Genomic DNA, 18,998 nt, shown 5'->3' on the forward strand with positions numbered 1-18,998 from the left:
TTAAGGGACATAGCGACCCACTGGATCAAAAACTATTATAGCTAGGCCTGAACCACACCTACCAATCTCTTTCAGGCAGATCACTTCTTGGATACGTATGATCACCCAAACCAAACATAATACTTGATGGACAACAACAACCAACTAACTGTAGACATTTTAGAAAGGCGTTGCCTGCACTTAACCCGCTACTGAACAAAATACTGCTCAGCCAAGGAGGAATCGACTCACAGAAAATGTTGAACAACCGCAAAGAAACCGCAATGTGAGGGTGACTGACGGAACAACACAGGCCCTCGGTAGGCCGAGGTCGCTCCTAGAGGCCTGTGACCGTCACAGAAGAGTTCTTAGCTTCTAGAAGGGTTGGTGTATCCGAATGTCCCATTTCACGCATAACGGACCACTTGTGTGTCTAAATACGGAATGGGAGCCCACTGCCCAACCACCGAACTAGATTAATAAACTAGTTAGAACTTCGCACCATGATGTATGAAGGTACATGTTCATATTCACTGGTTCTGGCGTCTGTTACATCGGGGCTACATATTCATTGTTGGGAACAATTATATTATATTAGTGACGACTCGCTTGTTTTTGTTGGCTCGTTCTAAAAAAAATACTTCATTGTCAATATAACTTAATGAGTAATGTTTGAACCTAAATAGCTTTTGATCCCGACCAATTAGAAACACAAACTCATTTTTATCAAGAACTTTGCAACGATATATTTTGGTAGACATATGTACGTAGGTACCTATTGTGGTTGCCGAGGAATATAATTTACAACGCCGTTGTTGGACTGTATACACCTACTAGCTGACCCGACAGACGTTGTTCTGTTCATACTAACTAAAAAATCTTGCCGATGGAATTTCGTGAAATCCATAGCTGACCTCTACTCGGCGCAAGGAAAATTCCTACCAAATTTTAAGTCTTACTCCTTACGGTCCTTTTACGCCTTATGGTTCCGGACATATCGTGATCAGTATATATATATATATATATATATATATACGAGTATATATATATATAATATAGGTGGAAATCTCTTATATATATATCTACAGAGATAGAGGTGGCATGCCTGTGTGGGTTTGAATGATCAATGGAAGAACCGTCTGAAGTTGATGCGAAAGGATGTGTAATGGTAAAATTATCCAGTATTTTCAAAGATCGCTATAGGTATTGGTAGAAGTGTTAACTACTGAAACCCTATCCTTCAAAATATTTATTTTATTATTGTAATATTTTTATATGATTATAATGTGTTAACAAGCGGTGCCAACGTTATGGAGCCATAGGATATCCCAATTAATAATTACATTTATATAACTGTTTACAAGTAACATTTATGGTGCCGTGTATAATGAACTACTTGTATCACTTGTATCATAATATAAGACTCACCTTGAAATTCCTTATCACAGTGCAACAGGAGCTCCAACCATTGCGCGCCGGTCACGTCAGGGATCGCCAGGCTGCCGCCGTATTTTTCTGGAAGATTCTTAGCGCTGATGTGTTTGTGCAGCAGTTCCTTGTCGTTTCCCATGAATACAATCCGGGAACGCAGCTTCTCTTTCAGAAGGGGCTTGAACAGTTGGAACACCATGTTGAAGATGTAGGGCTGGTTGATGATGTAGAAACCTTTGATGCGCAGGGGTATGGCTTCCTGAAAACATTGCACGACGCTTTTACAAATAAAATCAAAATCACTTAATTCATGTAGGTAGGTCACGGAAATGACACTTAACAATGTCAAATCTTTTCTTTTCTTTTTACCACCACTTTGGATGAGGTTGATCTTTAATGAGAAGAAGTGGCAAGAAACTCATTGCCGCTCTTTTAAATCTTCATCGTTTTACAAATAATTTCAACTACAATATATGTAAAATGATGCAATAATAATTTCTACTCAAATGTCAAATATTCACTCCCTTACACGAGTAAGTAAAAAAAAAGTAAAGGTAAATTAATAAGTAAAAACACAAGAATTATTGGATACAGTAGTTACATCGATACACATCGCGGATAAATAAAGGCAATTTGCCAGCATTTTCAAGTCCTTCTATTCCTTGTTATTCGTGCATAATTACATTATGAAACATCTTAAAACTTTATAAATATACTGACTAAGGAGGGCTTATTTTGATGGTATAACTCATAGATAATATATACGTCTATAATGTGTGACAGTTGTGAACATGTCCAACAAAGTAACAACGAACTGTTAGCCTTTATTTTCGGCAAACGCACGCACACCAAAAAAAAGTGAGAGACGTATCGCGAGTGTAAGACGTACCTGCCATGCTAAAGTAATAAACGTGGACTGTTGTCATGCGGTACCTTACAGAAGGAGGCTCCATCTAGATTCTAGACGTATTAAATATAGTATAAGACAAGCTGACCGGGCAGACTTCGTACTGCCACAATCGGAAAAAGAAAGACCTAAACTTTTGTATAAAATAAACTTAAACAAACAAAAGGAATCATTTTTTTTATTAAAACAAATAAAGAAAATACTCGGTATGAATGATTTTTTTTATTATTTTCGATTAATTACACATGACGTTGCTTACTAACAAAACAGAGTTTTCCTGAAATACTACCTATTTATAAGGTTTCAATTTGATATTGACAGACACACACAGTTATGATACAGTCTGTTAATAAATTTAAAGCTTTCTGATAAACTATATTCTTTGTTTTGTTGTGTGGTGATTAGGTTCAGAAATTTTATTTTTTGACAAAACTGAAGAATTATCAATCTACATAAAAATAATTTGATAGATAGTTAACAACTGTAGTTAATCTACCTACTATAGTTAAAATTAAGTTTATTATTTACCACCTGAGAAAGTTAGAAAGATATAAAAATTCAAATTAGTTATTCATTTTAAACAATTATTTTAATTTGATTTCTGAACAACGGGGGACACATCTACGGAAAATCAAAATCGTTTGTTTTTATTTAATTCCGAGCATTTCATATTTATTCACCTTTTAAACCTTCTCTGGACTTCCACAAATAATTCAGGGCCAAAATTAGCCAAATCGGTCCAGCCATTCTCCAGTTTTAGCGAGACTAACGAACAGCAATTCATTTTTATATATATAGATAAGGTAAATGGTAAGTAATAAGTTGATGCGGTGCAATGTCTTGTGGCAAGTTATATTAAAATACATTATACGAAAAGTTCAATGAGTTCTAAAAGATATGTCATATTATAGGATTTCTATATGATAAAATATTATAGTTTTTAGTACATTTGTAAATAAATATTTTTGTGTTTGTAGGATATACAAGTTAAAGGTACTGCAATGCCATCTTGTGTACAATTTTCAAACACAGACATATTGCAAATTCTGCCAATTTCAAGTGAGTCAGGAGGGCATCCAATAATTTTACATGTTTTATGGAAATACAAATAGATAGTAGATATCGATTCTATAGATGGATACTGTTCGCTGGGAAATTTGTTTGTTTATGTAAAATTAAGAGTTACTTTTATTTTGACAAGCGAAGTGAAGCTGGGGCCGATCACTTATAACCTGTGCAGGTATTCATTGTATAATATTAATACATTCTATGATCACTCTTTTATTATTTACAATTTATTACAAACTTCTGTGAATGAATCAATCAACGCTGATGATAACTTTGAAAAATGACTTTCAATGTTATTATATATAGACGAGCGCGCGGTACATTGTTGATTTGTCAATTTATATGTTACCTAGTTCAAAATTCCAAATACAGCGTGGCTGACTGTTTACAACTTCTCAATCAAAATAATGAATGTAATGATTTATAACTTATTTAGTGTGAGAAACGGAACGCATTTTAAGATGCGTGACAGCTATGGGTGACAGCAGACAGTGAATTACGGGTATATTGAAACGTCAACAATAGCTGTTGTGATGACGCTAGTAATTGTTGACATCCCTTTTGTTCGGCTTATAGTCTGAGTATTTCCCAAGTCGTCGTTATTATAGACATATTCTTAAGTATAGCTTACACTCAAGGTGATATTTATAAATACGAACTCCCACTTTGCTCTCTAGATAAGTCTGAGCCAAGTTCGCTCTCGTCCCGATGGTAACCTTACCTGCAGCCAGTCCACAATCCTCTTGGCGAACTGTGGCGTGAACTGCCAGCACTGCTGGAGTGAGAGACCGTCCATGTCGAAGATGACGACGGCGCCGCAGATCTGAGTCTCCGGCTCCAACATGGCAGCCTCCAGGAACAGCACGCAGCCCTTGAACACCTCGTCCAGCGTGCACTTGTTGTGGTTCCATTTAGCTGGAGAGAGAGTGTATATTATATATTGATAGAGCACAAGATGAGAGTAAGAAGATGATGCTCATTTTAAATATTACATTATTTTTTAAGGTGAATATTACACTAGTGCATTAGGAATATTCCTGTAATGCTAGACGTAAGTGTTGTAAATAAATAAATGATTCGGTATTCGTGTTAGGGTTGGGACACAACAGCGGCACATCAGTGGCGCCACCCGCACCGTGCTGTAGTACCTGTAGGGTTGGCAGCTCACGGACACCACAGTAAGGGACTACGCGCACTTATTCAGCTCTTTTCAGCTTTTGTCCATAGAAAACAACAATTTTGAATAAATGTGTTTTTATTATGCGAATGCTATAGAGAGCGTTCGGCGCGTACAGCGCTGTTCGTCGTCGAATGCGGCGGAACAGCTCTTTACAGGGATGGTTCGCGTCGCAGAATGGACGCGGAAAGCCGAATCGACACGCACACGTCTCCATACAAAATTGTTGTTTTATATGGACAAAAGCTGAATAGAGCTGAATAAGTGCGCGTAGTCCCTTAAAGTTATTATTCTGATTCTTAAGACGCCGTACGCGGCTGATAGAAGCTGAGCTGTATAAGTGTGACCAAAATCGTTCAGCGATACGGGAATGGAGCTGAATAAGTGCGCGTAGGCCCTAATAGACCAATACAGTAATAGAACAGTACTCTAACTACTAGAGCACCCGAGACGTCACACGCACACATACACACAATTTACACAGCCGTTAAGCTATCTTGGGGAGACAAAACTATTGAGTGTCACGTCGTACGTCGCCGAGACTGGTCGCTGTCCGAGTTGATTATTTGCGCCGCGCCGTCCACGTCGTTAATATTTTTGTATGTACCAACCCAAGTGCTCCGCCCAGACATAGGTATAAATTTTAAGGAGACCGCTGAGTTAAGCTACTGTTCTATTTGTATTGTGCTTTAGGGCTAAATTTCACATGACCACACTTATCACGAAGGCACGGGGGGCTACCGAACAGAACATATTTCAGGGTTGTCAAGTGCCGCCAATCGTGCTCTGAAATAGGGCTTTGTATTCTATTTCAGCTATATAATTACTCTAAAATCTATATAGAGGACGCTTAAGTACTGTTTTATAAATAAATGACCTTTCGAAACAAACGTAAAAAGTACTTTCTATTTACTGAACTAAATTTACTGGTAGATGATGGTACACAAAACCATAAAACTCGGCCGTTTCTGGACCCTTTCAGACAGATCAAAATATAATGTCTGTCAAAGAGACAAATTATTGGAATAAAAAAAAATTAAAAGATTTTAATGTATGATAATTTGTTTAATATCTGTAGTCTTTATTTATCTTCATTTCGGACAATACCAAGGAGGTTATATCCATAATTTGTTAGTCTTTAGTTACAAGAGATCTTAATTACCTATGTTAGCATTGCTAGAAACTTATGCTGACATATTTATTCATTTATATGTGGACGGACACTATATTTTATCCTCCAACCAATGATTCTCAAATGCACAATCAAAACGGCAGGCTATACATTCAGATTCTCATCATTTATGTTTTTTTTAGAAATAACTTTCAACCAGCGTATTAAGGTCGTCGCGTATTATAAATGGTTTTAATCAATTAACGTGTTCACGATCTCTATGTCGAAGTCATATTCATGGTTTTATAAAATTATACCTAACAATGTATAATAACGCAATGACGAGGTAATTTTTCATGTAGCTAGTTTTTACGTACGTACACGTAGATATATACATATAATAACCCATAATTTTGCTGTACGTAATGTTTTATGATTTCAATTTCAACCAAAAAACCTTGCATACATTAATGTTTTCCTCTAATGATACCAAACTCTGTGATATGAAGTAGTAATTAATGTAATTAAATACATTCTGCTCATTATACAAATGATTTAAGTTCTCTTTAGTGCTAATTCCGCCAATATTTGTTTTTAAAACAATTCGACACGTGTTTCGCCTCTACACGAGGCATCCTCAGGACGTGTTGTCTCGCCAAAATCTGGCACGAGAGTCTGACTCTATTGACTCTAATTAACACTAAAGAGAACTTAAATCATTTGTATAATTATGGATTTCCGCAAAGTAACGCCTAATTCAATAAAATTTCCTACATCCTGCTCGTTCATAATTTTACAAATATATATAAACTTTATTCAATTCAATTCAATTCAAGTAAGTAAGTAAGTAACATTAGATACACTATTAATCTTATACTAATCATTTATGAATTATTCTATATTTTAACAATACAAATTTTTACAAATTTAATACGAACAGCTGAAAAATACAAAGATAAAAATAAAACATATTATAGCTGTGAAGACGTTATATGAATGTTATCACAAGAAATAAGTGTAAGACGAAAGTAATTGTAGTTTTACGTAAGTAGTGTTTCTAATAGTTGGTTAAAATATTTTATACTAGCTGACCCGGCAAACGTTGTTTTGCCATATAAAGTATAATTCACACGATAGTTTTATAAGTAATAAAATATTGCCTATATTGCCTATATTGTACAGGCGTACATCATTTTGTTCTATTGTCAATAGTTTTGCAGCGCACGCAAAAATAGGTTTTCGATTTTACACCTTGTGTTACAAAATAGCAATTTTATTACGGATCCCTAATATTGAAAAAAAAACAGCCTAGCCTATAGCCTTCCTCGATAAATGGACTACCCAACACTGAAAGAATCATTCAAATCGGACCAGTAGTACCAGAGATTAGCGCGTTCAAACAAACAAACAAACAAACAAACGCTGCAGCTTTATAATATTATAGTATAGATTATTTTAGTTGTCACTAGCATTAAACTAGGCCGGGCCTGTATTTTAATACTAGTTACTTCCAGATACATTGTTTTTTACAGTTACTTCAATACATAAAAGCGTATATAAGAATTTAACTTATGATTTACGTATTGAATTACGTTTGACATGTATTTTTGTCTGTCTATGTTTATACTTTAGGTGCATATTGGAAATCAAGTACATATAGATAATTTTTGGAATAAAAAATCACTTTCGAGATTTGACACAAGATTGTGTCACAGACATCAGCCGTTCCATCAAAATATATTGAAGCGATTATCTGTCAGTTGGTTCGAACGTAGAGCGCGTTCGTAAGTAGGTCAATGACCTAAATAAAGTGTACTTCGCCACTGGCCAATTGCTGAGTCATGTTTTAACCAAACAGCATCTATGACATATTTTAAATACTGTTATTACCATAGACTTACAATATACTAGCGTAGAGACAAAGCGTGCGAAAGAGAAGAACATCGATTCCATCCACACTAACTACCGGAAAATAGCTTTTTTCCTCGTTGCATGCGGCAGTTCAACAAGCTTAACCCTGATGACCGTTTTGACTTCTTTACTTGTAGTCCTCGTGTAGCTAAGAATGTGCTTACCAAAGACAGTATCGATGTAAGTCTAACATAAAAAAAAAGAAGCACTTAATCTCATAAGTTAGAACCTATTTTGTGTTACAGTATTGTTTGTGTTATATATTAATCTGAGTTTAAGCAATTTTAAAACATATGTGGAAACTTGTAGGTAATTAGCATTTATTAATCTATTTGTTGTGTAAAATTTGTAAAAATGGCTGTAAGTTTCCCAAATAAAATAAAATAAAATATAACGAATGAAATAGTAGGCACATGAATATATTGTTAGCGTAATTGATCATATTTGATTGACAAGTCATAAACAGTCAGCCACGCTTGGCAACACCTCATTGTATGTTGTTGTTAAGCCACTATCTAACGCACACACTGACAAATATATACCCAGTGCTTCCTCGGGGCATAAAAAGAATAGGGAAGTCCTAGTCTCAAGGGTGTCGTAAGAGGCGACTAAGGGCATTTACCAGTGGGATGCTTCTTTGCACAGGATTTCAGCTAGATTATAGGTAAAACCATGGCGCATTTTTGTGCCGTGAAGCAGTAATTAGTGAAATTACTGGGCAAATGAGACTTGACATTATGAATCCTGAGCGACACTGCATTGTAATGGGCTGGGCGTATCAATAACCTTCAGCTGTATGTCCAGCTCGATTCGACTCTTATTGTTATAATAATATTTAATAATTTTCCGCGATACAGGCATGCCTAGTACGGAAAGCGCTGCTAATTTTGAATTTTTATGTATCCAATATGCCAATAAATATATTTTCTTTCTTTTCTTTTCTATTTCTTTCAATATTCTAACTGCATGGTTTCTACAGTGCCAATACTTACTGCCAAGTTCTAGCACCAATACTCGGCGGCCCAGTTGGTCGCGCGTTGGAAGAACCTTCAGAATGTTCTGGTTGAAGATGTTCTGCTCCTTACTGGGTGTCAGACCCTCGTAATGCTTGTGATGCTTCACTTTAAAGCTGTAGTATCGTTTGATCTGTGAAATATAATCAATACGTTTGTGTCGAATATGCCAGAAAGACTCTAGAAAATAAACGCCAATTTAAAGACAATATTCTTGCACTAAAACATAATATTTTGATGCTGATTATTATTGGAGTTTACTCCTTAAGAATCGATGTTCATATAAGGAGCCCGGTATGAGAAAAATATGGAGAGTAAAACCTACTCATCAAATGGGATATTAACGTTTTTAGTGCGCATCATTTCTCGCGCACCTTTCACTTTTTAGTTCTGTGAAATCTGTCAAATAAAATGGCGGAATCCTAGGAACATTTAACTCTTTCTTCTTATTGATATAAGAATAAAAGAGAAGATCAAGAACCTGATAATGAATTAACCTGTAAAGTAAGTGTTTATGTTCTGATGAATAATAATATCAAAACATAACATTATAGCATTCTTTGTAAAATATATAAAATCTCACTTGATAAAATAATATTAATAAAGGCATTTTTTTATATATTCTGTAAGAATTTTCATTAATGCGTTTATTTACCCTTACATATGATGTCGATCTTTTTTAATTAATACGCTTTTATTAGCTTCTGCTGTATGTCTGTTTGTAACCGACTCAATTGGACTTGATTTTGTTTAGTACCTGTTCAAAGACAATCGTTCTTGAGGAGTAAACTCCAGTCGTGCGTCGGAGCTGACACACACACTTTTATTATTATTTTATAAGGTCCAGAGATAATGTAACCGGGTAGTAAGTATAGACTGAGCATTATATGACAATATCAATCATAATATGAGTCATAGATATTTATAAATCTTACCAATTCGAGGGCACTTTCTGGGTAAAACTTGCAAGGGCGAAGAAATCTGATGAGCCAGGCATCTCTGTCCAATGGAACGTGGAGGTCTTTTTCTTCTGCAAATACAACATTATCAGTCATGTACACACATACTTTACTTTTGAGTACCTATCTACTAAATTGTGAATATGTTTTTCTACTTTTCCATCCTTCCTTTATACAAATAATTAATATAATACTTCACGTTTAGTTTACGTACAAAATATAACGATAACATTCCCATGACAATCAATCCATAATCATTGTTCATCTTGCTTTAACATTATGGAGATTTCCAATTCGTCTTGTTGTAATATTAGATAGTTCACTAGAATATTCGTCATTCTGTTTGGAACTTTAATTTTAATAAATAGCCTTTAACTCCCTGAATCACTTAAATTCGTGATTCTGTTGTGCCAACATTGTAGAAGTATTTCCGCGCTCTATTTATGACAATTTGGCTTTACCCTCCAGATGAACACGGAGTTGGCAATCGCTGGAGATTTAGAGACCCAATACTCCGATACTAGGCGAGACTTTAACGGATGTGTTATCGAAGAGCGGTGATACGACAAATGGGAATTTATAAGTGGTAAACGCGTATGCTTGAGTCTACTGGGGTTAAATTGGACAAGGTTCAATTTACCCCATTCCGCAATCTTCTGAAGAGAAGACTCGATAGAAGACACAAGTTTCTCCCGGCACTGGTCGACGTTTTCCCGAGAGAGACGTGCATAGTCCGTGTATACGGCATCACCAGTGCTATCATCTGCATAGCAATGTATGTCGCAGGTCTCTCACATATCATTGATATGCAGAAGAAACAGTGTAGGATATAGCACTCCAGCGCTGTGAGGCTTCGAGTTCGATCAATAACCGTCGAGAACGACCTGTATGCTGCGCCCAGTGAGGAAGCTGGAGGTCCACTTGCATAAACTCTGGGGAAGCCCAAATGATGGAAGTTTTGAGAGAAGCACCTTGTGCCATACACGATCAAATGTCTTCGCTATATCCAGGCTCATATCGGCCCATCTATGTGTTAGGTATACTAGAAGATCGCCTGCCGACCGACCATGGCAAAATCCGTAGTGTCGGTCGTTGATCATCATGTGTCTTCTTACAGTACAAGAAGAATAAGGCAGCCCCCACTTTTACAATAGTAATGGCCTTACACTCTGGTAGTATTTGAGGTCTTCAATGGCTTTGGGACTAACTCTTTATCTATGGATAACGGTTAACGTACTAAGCACAGTCTTAAGAAACTCTTCCCTACAGTCATACAACGAACATGTCTAGACGGAGCAATCATGCAGGGTGCACAGGGCGCGAGAGGGGAGGGAGCGTCCCAAGTGGCCATACAACTCGCTCGGGACACTTCAGCCAGGGCTGACACGTAGTTCATTTTCAAATATTAGGCTAAATTTAAAAATGATTCATACTTCATGTGCAGTGAGAGAATGTAAGCCATCATCTCGTAATAAGAGGGATTTAAAATTTCAACAGTTTCCGTACATGGAAGAAAGGTAGGTTTTAATTTAATTAACTAATAATAGATTACTTGCGAAGAATCAAAAATATTGTTTCCCGCGTCAATGTGTTTATTTTTTTTTTTCAATAAACAGCTTTCTATTTGCAACCCAGTTCGCAATTTTAATTAAACCTTTGCTTGCCATATTTCGGAGTAAAAGATTGTTCCATTTTAGAATAATAATTACACGACAGATATCGTTCTGTCACTTTCATTTTCGAGGTTTTCGTGAGTGTCAATTAAGAACATCTATTTTAAGATCCAAGATGGCGGATGTGACTTTAATAAAATTAATATGGGTATCATTTTCGAAGTTTTCGAGAGTGTCAGTTATGAATATGACATCTATTTGGAAATCAAAAATTTCGGTTGCAACTTTTTCAGTAACATCAATATGGGTATCATTTTCGAGGTTTCCGGGAGTGTTAATTCCGTATATGACATAATTATACTTATTTCTGCCTCATTTGTAACTGATCCGGGCGGCTTTGCTCCCGCAAAAAGATAATTTTGAAAAAAATGGACAGTATTATTTTTTTTAAATATTCGTTGCTACATGTGTTAGCGGTTTTATATTAATTCAGAAATTCTTGCTTCAATCAAACACTTTAAGAAGCATCCCAAAATCCCAGTATCCCCGGTAAGTTAGATAGACTTTCAGTAGTATCTGCACAAAGCCCTTTTTAACGTATGTGAAACCCAACATTATTTATTTTGATCAACGTATCAGTCTAGCTGTCCAAGGCGGAAATTCAGCCAGTGTTTTTGACAAAACCACAGCACAGCGAAGGTATTGATACAATTTGCTAATATAAATCTTAAATATTTTAAGTTAAATTGGTTATATTTTGTTTTTCTGTTACTATTTCTCGTATTCTACTTTATTTAAACAATTATTTCTACAAATGAGAAAAATTCATAAGGCTTGAAAAATTAACAATGTTTATCAGTATTATCACACTATATCCGTTAAACTGTTATCAACTCCACACGATGTTAATATATACATATATAACATACTGAATCTTTTAGATAAGGCATATCGGTTCAAACAGCATTTATTTTATCAAAATTGATTCCTGAAGTCAGAATTTTTGATGTCAGTTCAAAAAATACCACAGCTTGGGATACAAATGGCGCTCTAAGAGAGAAGAATCGGCTCAAGAAACTCTCCCAGCATTCTTTTTTGCACACTTTTTAATCAAATATACAATACTAGCTGACCCGGCAAACGTTGTTTTACCATATAAATTGTATTGATATTTTCCTTGCTAGTTGATAAGAGATGGCGCTAGTTGTATTCATTAGTAACAATCACACTCCTTTTATATTTTGTATATTTCACACTATAGTTTTATAAATTATTTATTTATAGCCTATTTGTTATTCGTGTGTGTAAGCTATATTATTGTCAAGTTTCATCAAAATCTATTCAGTAGATTTTGCGTTAAAGAAGTTCAAACATACGTCCAGACATACAAACTTTCACATTTATAATATTAGTAAGATAGTACTGTCATTGTTATTGCTATAAAATAATCTTAATCTAGTCCCAGAGCCTTTACTACAGAGCCATTTTTAATAAAACATTTAAATATATTTATATATAATGCCTGAACAGTGACTGGGACTTTATTATAAAAGTGTATACATTTTCGATTTAAGCTATTGTGTATTTTATGAAGTCTACTAGAATTAGTTACAAGCAATCCCTTATTTCTAGTGTTATAATAATGAAAATCACTATTTAGAACAAAAAGGTGATGAATTTTGTGAACGTATAATCTTTACAAATGTACTAACAATTACTGACAGAGATTTTTCCATCCACCGAAGAATAAAGTATTTATGACATATGGGTCACCTACTGTTAGGTGATCACCGATGTCAATAGTCTCCCACAATCACAGGAGAGTTGCCTGCCTTTTAGGAAGGTACCCGTATCGTATTAGACAAATCACAGTCGAATGAAGTCATGAAATTATGAAACATACAATGTATATCTCTACATCGTTAGAAACACCGAACAAGGAAACTCATCATCGTTAGAAGTTATGATAAACAAATCACGTTAAAAAGACTCAACCGTAATTATAATGTAATTAAAAGAGATATAAAAACATTTGATAAAATTATTAATAATGATAAAACATAACTTGTCTTAATCATAACTGATTGTTCAGTATCAGATAAGTCACGAAGGATCATATGGCTGCTACAACAAAATATATCAAAGGCACGTCTTGTGTTAGTGTTTTTTTTATTACTATCTGTAAGATCTCTATGGATTAGTTTCCAAGGTTCTCGGGGGAGCGAAACACGCATTTCAGTTCACTCAATCACTTTGTTCTCCGTTCATCTGTCTGTCAAGATCCTTAACCTCGAGAACACGTCGAGGTATCGAGTTGAAATTGAAACGATATATTCAAGTGTACAGTATCTTGAAGGTATATATCTATCAAATAAAACTTGGACAGCTGGATCAAAACGTTACCTTCTAACAGTCTCCTCAACTCTTGTACTGCAGGTTCAACAATGTCAGGTGTCTCTCTAAGCTCTCTCCTGGCAATCTCCTTCACAGACTCTTTGGGTTCTTCCAACTCAAACTGAAGCAGAAAGTCCCCCAGTTGTACTCCGGGCAACTTGGACACGTCTGACAGCATGTGTTGGGACACTGTAATAAACAGACAACATTATATTTCTACAAGCTGGTGACCGACCTTCACCTAAACATATATAATATAATATAAATTCGCTTCCCGTTGTCTGTCACTATGTATGCTTAGATCTCTAAAACTACGCAACGGATTTCGATGCAGTTTCTATCAGTAGATAGAGTGATTCAAGAGGAAGGATTTTATGTATATATACATGCATAATATAGTAGAGAAACACTGATAATTTTAAATGTTTATAATGTGATGTCGTCAATAAATCTTGCAATTATATTGCAAACGCTGGCTTAAACCCTATGAGATAGATCAAAATAATGTACTTAAGTATTGTACACAGATCAAAATAATGTACTAAAGTATTGTACACGGATCAAAATACCTTAAAAACGTCTACAAAAAAGTCTGCAATGGTATATTATGTATATCTCTTAGGTATAAACCACAATAACAATTTATTATCCGTTACATTGTATGAGAAATAATAGGTTATTTACGAAGCGGTTTTAAGCAATAACAGCATTAATTATTATACTATTAAGTACATTAAATACATTGTGAATTTAATATAGATGAATAAGGACTTTACAGCATGTAATTTTAATGAATATTTTCAAAGATATTACAGGTTTGAATTGCAGAGACTTAGCGGTTGCGGCGGTACCGGCTGGGATAGTATTAAAATATGTATTATCAAGTTCTCATCGCTTAAGTTCAGCTTTAACCAGAATAAGTGGCAAAAACTGATATTATAGTGTTATCACTGCCTTGTTTTTAAAGTTTTTATTGTTACGGTAGACTTTTGTTGTTGATAGTTCTGTAATTTCTGGTGTTCTGTGTGTCTATAATAATACCTACTGCCTAAAAATTAATAATTTTTTTACTTAATCCAAATACTTTTGTTGATTTTTCATAATTAAAATAATAATAATCACAACACAACACCTTAACATCAATATATAATACTGAAAAAAAATCGTTGTTTATTTATTAAAAATAATAATGTCTTAGTAATACGTGTTTTGTACACCGTAACAAAAGCGACGACGTGACATCATTGAAACCGGGTACTATTTACTTGTCTCAAAATATTAACAAAACAAATCTATATATATATATATATATATATATATATATATATATAAATGAATTGCTGTTCTTTAGTCTCGCTAAAACTCGAAAACGGCTGGACCGATTTGGTAAATTTAGGTCTTGAATTATATGTGGAAGTCCAGAGAAGGTTTAAAAGGTAAAAAAATAGGAAAATGCTGCTAAATTAAATAAAAACAACAAATTTGTTTTTCCTTTGAAGTTAGAAATTATGTATGGACATACATAATTTCTATGAGAGAATTTATTGACGCACGGTTTGACAGTTCTGCTGTGAAACAATTTCATTACGACAGCAGGGTGCATATTTTACGAAGTCATTTTTGATGTTATGACATATTATTGACAAATTCTTATAAAAACATTATTTTATTTATTATATACAGAACAACGTCTGTCGGGTCAGCTAGTTATATAAAAAAATCAATATTCTGCCATAAATTAAAGTTAATCTAACGTAGGTATAAGTGGAAATTTACACTGAAATATTCCATTACATAGCTGACTGGTCACGCCAGTTACCTAATCACTTTCATTGTTACATATTTGTGAGGTTATTTACTGGAGTAAGGCTTCAGTGGCACAATAGGTAGAACCGTTGACTCTCACCACGGAGACCCCGGTTCAATCCTCGCCCGCCAAGTACCTTTGTGTTTTCGGTTTTCCAATTAATATGTAAGTTTATTTGACCAGTAGAATACCAGAGAAGTACACAGCTGCAGACATTGTCGCGATGTTTAAAGCCCTATAGTCTTAAAAACTAACATTTTTGAAACTCTACTTAAAATACTTCTACAAATACTACGGTTCCAGTTTTTTGACATGTTTATCTTCATTTCTTTATCTAAGTATTTATATTTTCGAAAACACGATTACGAAAAGAAATCTCGATAGATTTATTTTTTGAAAGATAGGCTTTTTTACTTGAAGTTTATTATAGTATTTTTTAACGTGCGCAACTCTTTTTACACATAATCTCAACATTTAGTATATAAAAAAATAAAATTGTATAACGTGATGAAAACGAAAACACACACCCCTCTTCAATACTATAGGAGTATAAAATAATAGACGTATTCCTATTAATGTTTTGTTATAATAATAATTTTTAAATTTTAAATATAATAAAATTATTTTAAATCTTAAATAAGCATATTTGTAAAATTATTACACAAAATAATCGCCATGTTGTTCGTCCTTGACGATGCATTATAGTCGTCATGTAAAAAGTTTGCAAATTGTATAAGTACCAAGATTGCAAACTTTATTCAAATAAAGAGCAATTAAACAAAAAAACTTGGCTAAACGGTTTTGTCCAAAGACCTATAGGAGAAACTAGTTGAACCTAGACTGTACCGGTTTATCCTATCATGCATACAGTAAAGTTAACAACCAATTTAATAATATAATATCACTTTATATGTTCAAATATTCAAAGCTTGCAGTCAAAAAGACAATACGTGTGTTACGTGTGTACGCGCTAATCGTGACATTGCCAACTGTCTGTGCGATTGTCAACCGGATATAACCAGTTTCGTACGCAACAAGCGGCCAGTGGACACTCACATGGGTGAGTGGGGCATGGGCCCCGGATCATTGTTGTAATCACTGTAGTGCAACCGTTTCGAGTGGTTGTTGGTTTGAAGCTTTTTCTCTGCACCTTTTATTTACTCATTTACCTAAAGGCAGAACTGATTTAGCCTGGGAATAACTAGTTTTCCTAGAATCGGATAAATCCGGAAACTTATACATAAATACATATTATATACATTATATACCGATATATACATCCGCAGTTACTGGCCACATGTGGATCATTATTATATTTACGCCTACGTGACGTTAAGAAGTGCATTTATTACATTACATAATATATATAATAAGTTACTACCATACTTTTCACAGATATACAATTTTTGTAACTAAATTTTATTTTCAAAATACAAATAAAAATCTAAAATATAATTTTGTTGAAGTCAATAAATACCGCGATAATCAATATCGCTTTTCAGTTTGCATGGCAGAGCTAGCTGGAATAATAAACGGATCTTTAGTTAAATGAGGAATAAATGGCAAATTTTATTGCTTTTGGCAGCGACATCTAAGTTGTACGTTTGAATTATGTATCCTTATTGGCACTGTCACCAAATGAGTGTGAAGTTTTTAATGGAATAGGAGGATGGATGATGGTATTTGATTAACGTAGTTCACTTGAGTAATGGTTTAATGATACATTTATTTCATAGTTTATCTGTACGTGAATGAAAGAGTGGTTATTTCAGAGGGCTATGTTTTTGGGAGGTTAGGTAGGTAGGTATTGACAATAAACAACTAAACTCACAATCACGCTCAAAAATATCTGAATCAAAACTCGGCCTACGCGTCTTTTGGGCAGAGTTTTTGTTCAGTTGTATTTTGACCGCGCTTTGAATACAACGACACGCAATAACAAATTGTTTAGTGATAGACTGTCAAAGTGTCGTATTTCGGTCCATCCTCCAGTCCGGTCCACCTCAACGTGTCAAAGGCTTTTTCAAAATCCACAAATGTTAGGCACAGTTCTCTTTGCCATTCTGATCCCTGTTCCAGTATAATACGTAGTGTGTGTTTATGTGGTCCTCACACGATCAATTGTGGTGGAAACCTGCTTCCTCTCTACGGATGACGTTGATAGTAGAGTAATGCCTCTCCAGTTGTTGCATTGGCTAAGGTTTCCTTTTTTTGAACAGTGTTAAAGAGACCTGTACTCCAATCATTTGGTATTTCTTTGCCGTGTCAGATGCACTGGAGCAGTGGCGTCAACCTTAATCATTTCTGCGATGATGAGATCAGCTCCTAGGGCTTTGCCAATTTTAATTTTACCAGTGGGAGGCTCCTTTGCACAGGAAGCCGGCTACGTTATGGGTACCACATCGGCGCCTATTTCTGCCGTGAAGCAATAATGTATAAAAATTACTGTGTTTCGGTCTGAAGGGCGCCGTATCTTGTGAAATTATTGGGCAAATGAGACTTAACATCTTTTGTCTCAACGACGACGCTCATGGGTTTTTCAAGAATCCTGAGCGGCACTGCATAGTAATGGGCTCGTCTCGTCCCTTATTTTCTTTAAAAAAAAGTGTGCGGATGGTGTGCAATACTTTATTACCAGTCCGACGTGAGCAGTCAATGTCAAGAGTTCGTGAGGTCAAAGTATCCGTTGGCGTCATGTTGTTATCGGGGTCATTGGGGATGCGGAAGAGATCCTCAAAGTGCTTTTGCCAGCACTGTAGCTGCCCTTCTGAAGTCACAATAAGTTGGCACTCTCTGCTCTTTAAATGTTTTCTCCTTGAACTTTGTTTCCCCGTTAACGTCTGCGTCAGTGTTGTGCGGTCAGTAATGCTGTCTGACATCTTCCTGTACACTTTTTGTAATGAGGTCCCAAGTTCTTAGTGACATGCACTCGTCTATAGTGTTTGTTTTATGTCCAATAACGGCGGAGCTGGTCTCTATGAAGGTAATTTTGATGCAATTCCATTCTGCGTCGACAGGTGTGGGGTTTTAGTATCGAAGATCGAAAAGCGGTTTAATTTGTTGATGATGTCTGGATTATTCAGCTTGCTAACATCAAACATTCTTTGTGATGCCGGTACTTTGAGACGCACTTCTGTAACTACAAGATGGTGGTCACTGTCAATGTCAGCACCTCTACCATTACGCACATCCAAAACTGACGTTCTTCTCATCCCAGAAACAAATACAGACAAAGAGATTTTATTACAAGTTTAAGCATAGGTAACCGCGGGCAAACATTCTTATTCGATGTCAAAGTATCATTATTTTGTTTATTTAGCCATCAATCAAACTGACATGTTTTGGCTATAAGTTTGATATTCACCGGAGCTAGACTCCGGTTGGCTCCAGTCACTAAAACTCACACATTCCATGCGGATTATATGATAATATATTATTTTTGTAAAAATATGTACATACTTCTACATACTTTTGTAGAAATAACATTATAATTTTATTTGTATGGCTGGAGTTTTGGAATTCGTCATCAACATGATTCGTGATATCACAATAACTGTTTTTATAATTCATCATCAAAAGAATTGTTAAAAAACGTTTGTGTGGTAAAGGTTACTATAACATAAATGAC

At 35.1% G+C, this 18,998-nt stretch overlaps 1 protein-coding gene across 2 annotated transcripts in view; it reads right to left on the reverse strand.

Moving 5' to 3' along the window:
* The window catches only part of LOC126969259 (alpha-tocopherol transfer protein-like), a 55,444-nt gene that overhangs the window by 4,531 nt on the left and 31,915 nt on the right, over positions 1-18,998 (reverse strand). For both annotated transcript variants that reach the window (XM_050814631.1, XM_050814633.1), the window contains exons 2-6: positions 13,573-13,752; positions 9,533-9,627; positions 8,577-8,730; positions 4,107-4,300; positions 1,408-1,669 (exon numbers count right to left, since the gene is read on the reverse strand). In XM_050814631.1, the coding sequence (XP_050670588.1) occupies positions 1,408-1,669; positions 4,107-4,300; positions 8,577-8,730; positions 9,533-9,627; positions 13,573-13,752 (885 nt within the window). The remainder of the gene's footprint in view (positions 1-1,407; positions 1,670-4,106; positions 4,301-8,576; positions 8,731-9,532; positions 9,628-13,572; positions 13,753-18,998) is intronic.

Source organism: Leptidea sinapis, chromosome 17 (assembly GCF_905404315.1).
Source record: "Leptidea sinapis chromosome 17, ilLepSina1.1, whole genome shotgun sequence".
NCBI classification, from domain to species: domain Eukaryota; kingdom Metazoa; phylum Arthropoda; class Insecta; order Lepidoptera; family Pieridae; genus Leptidea; species Leptidea sinapis.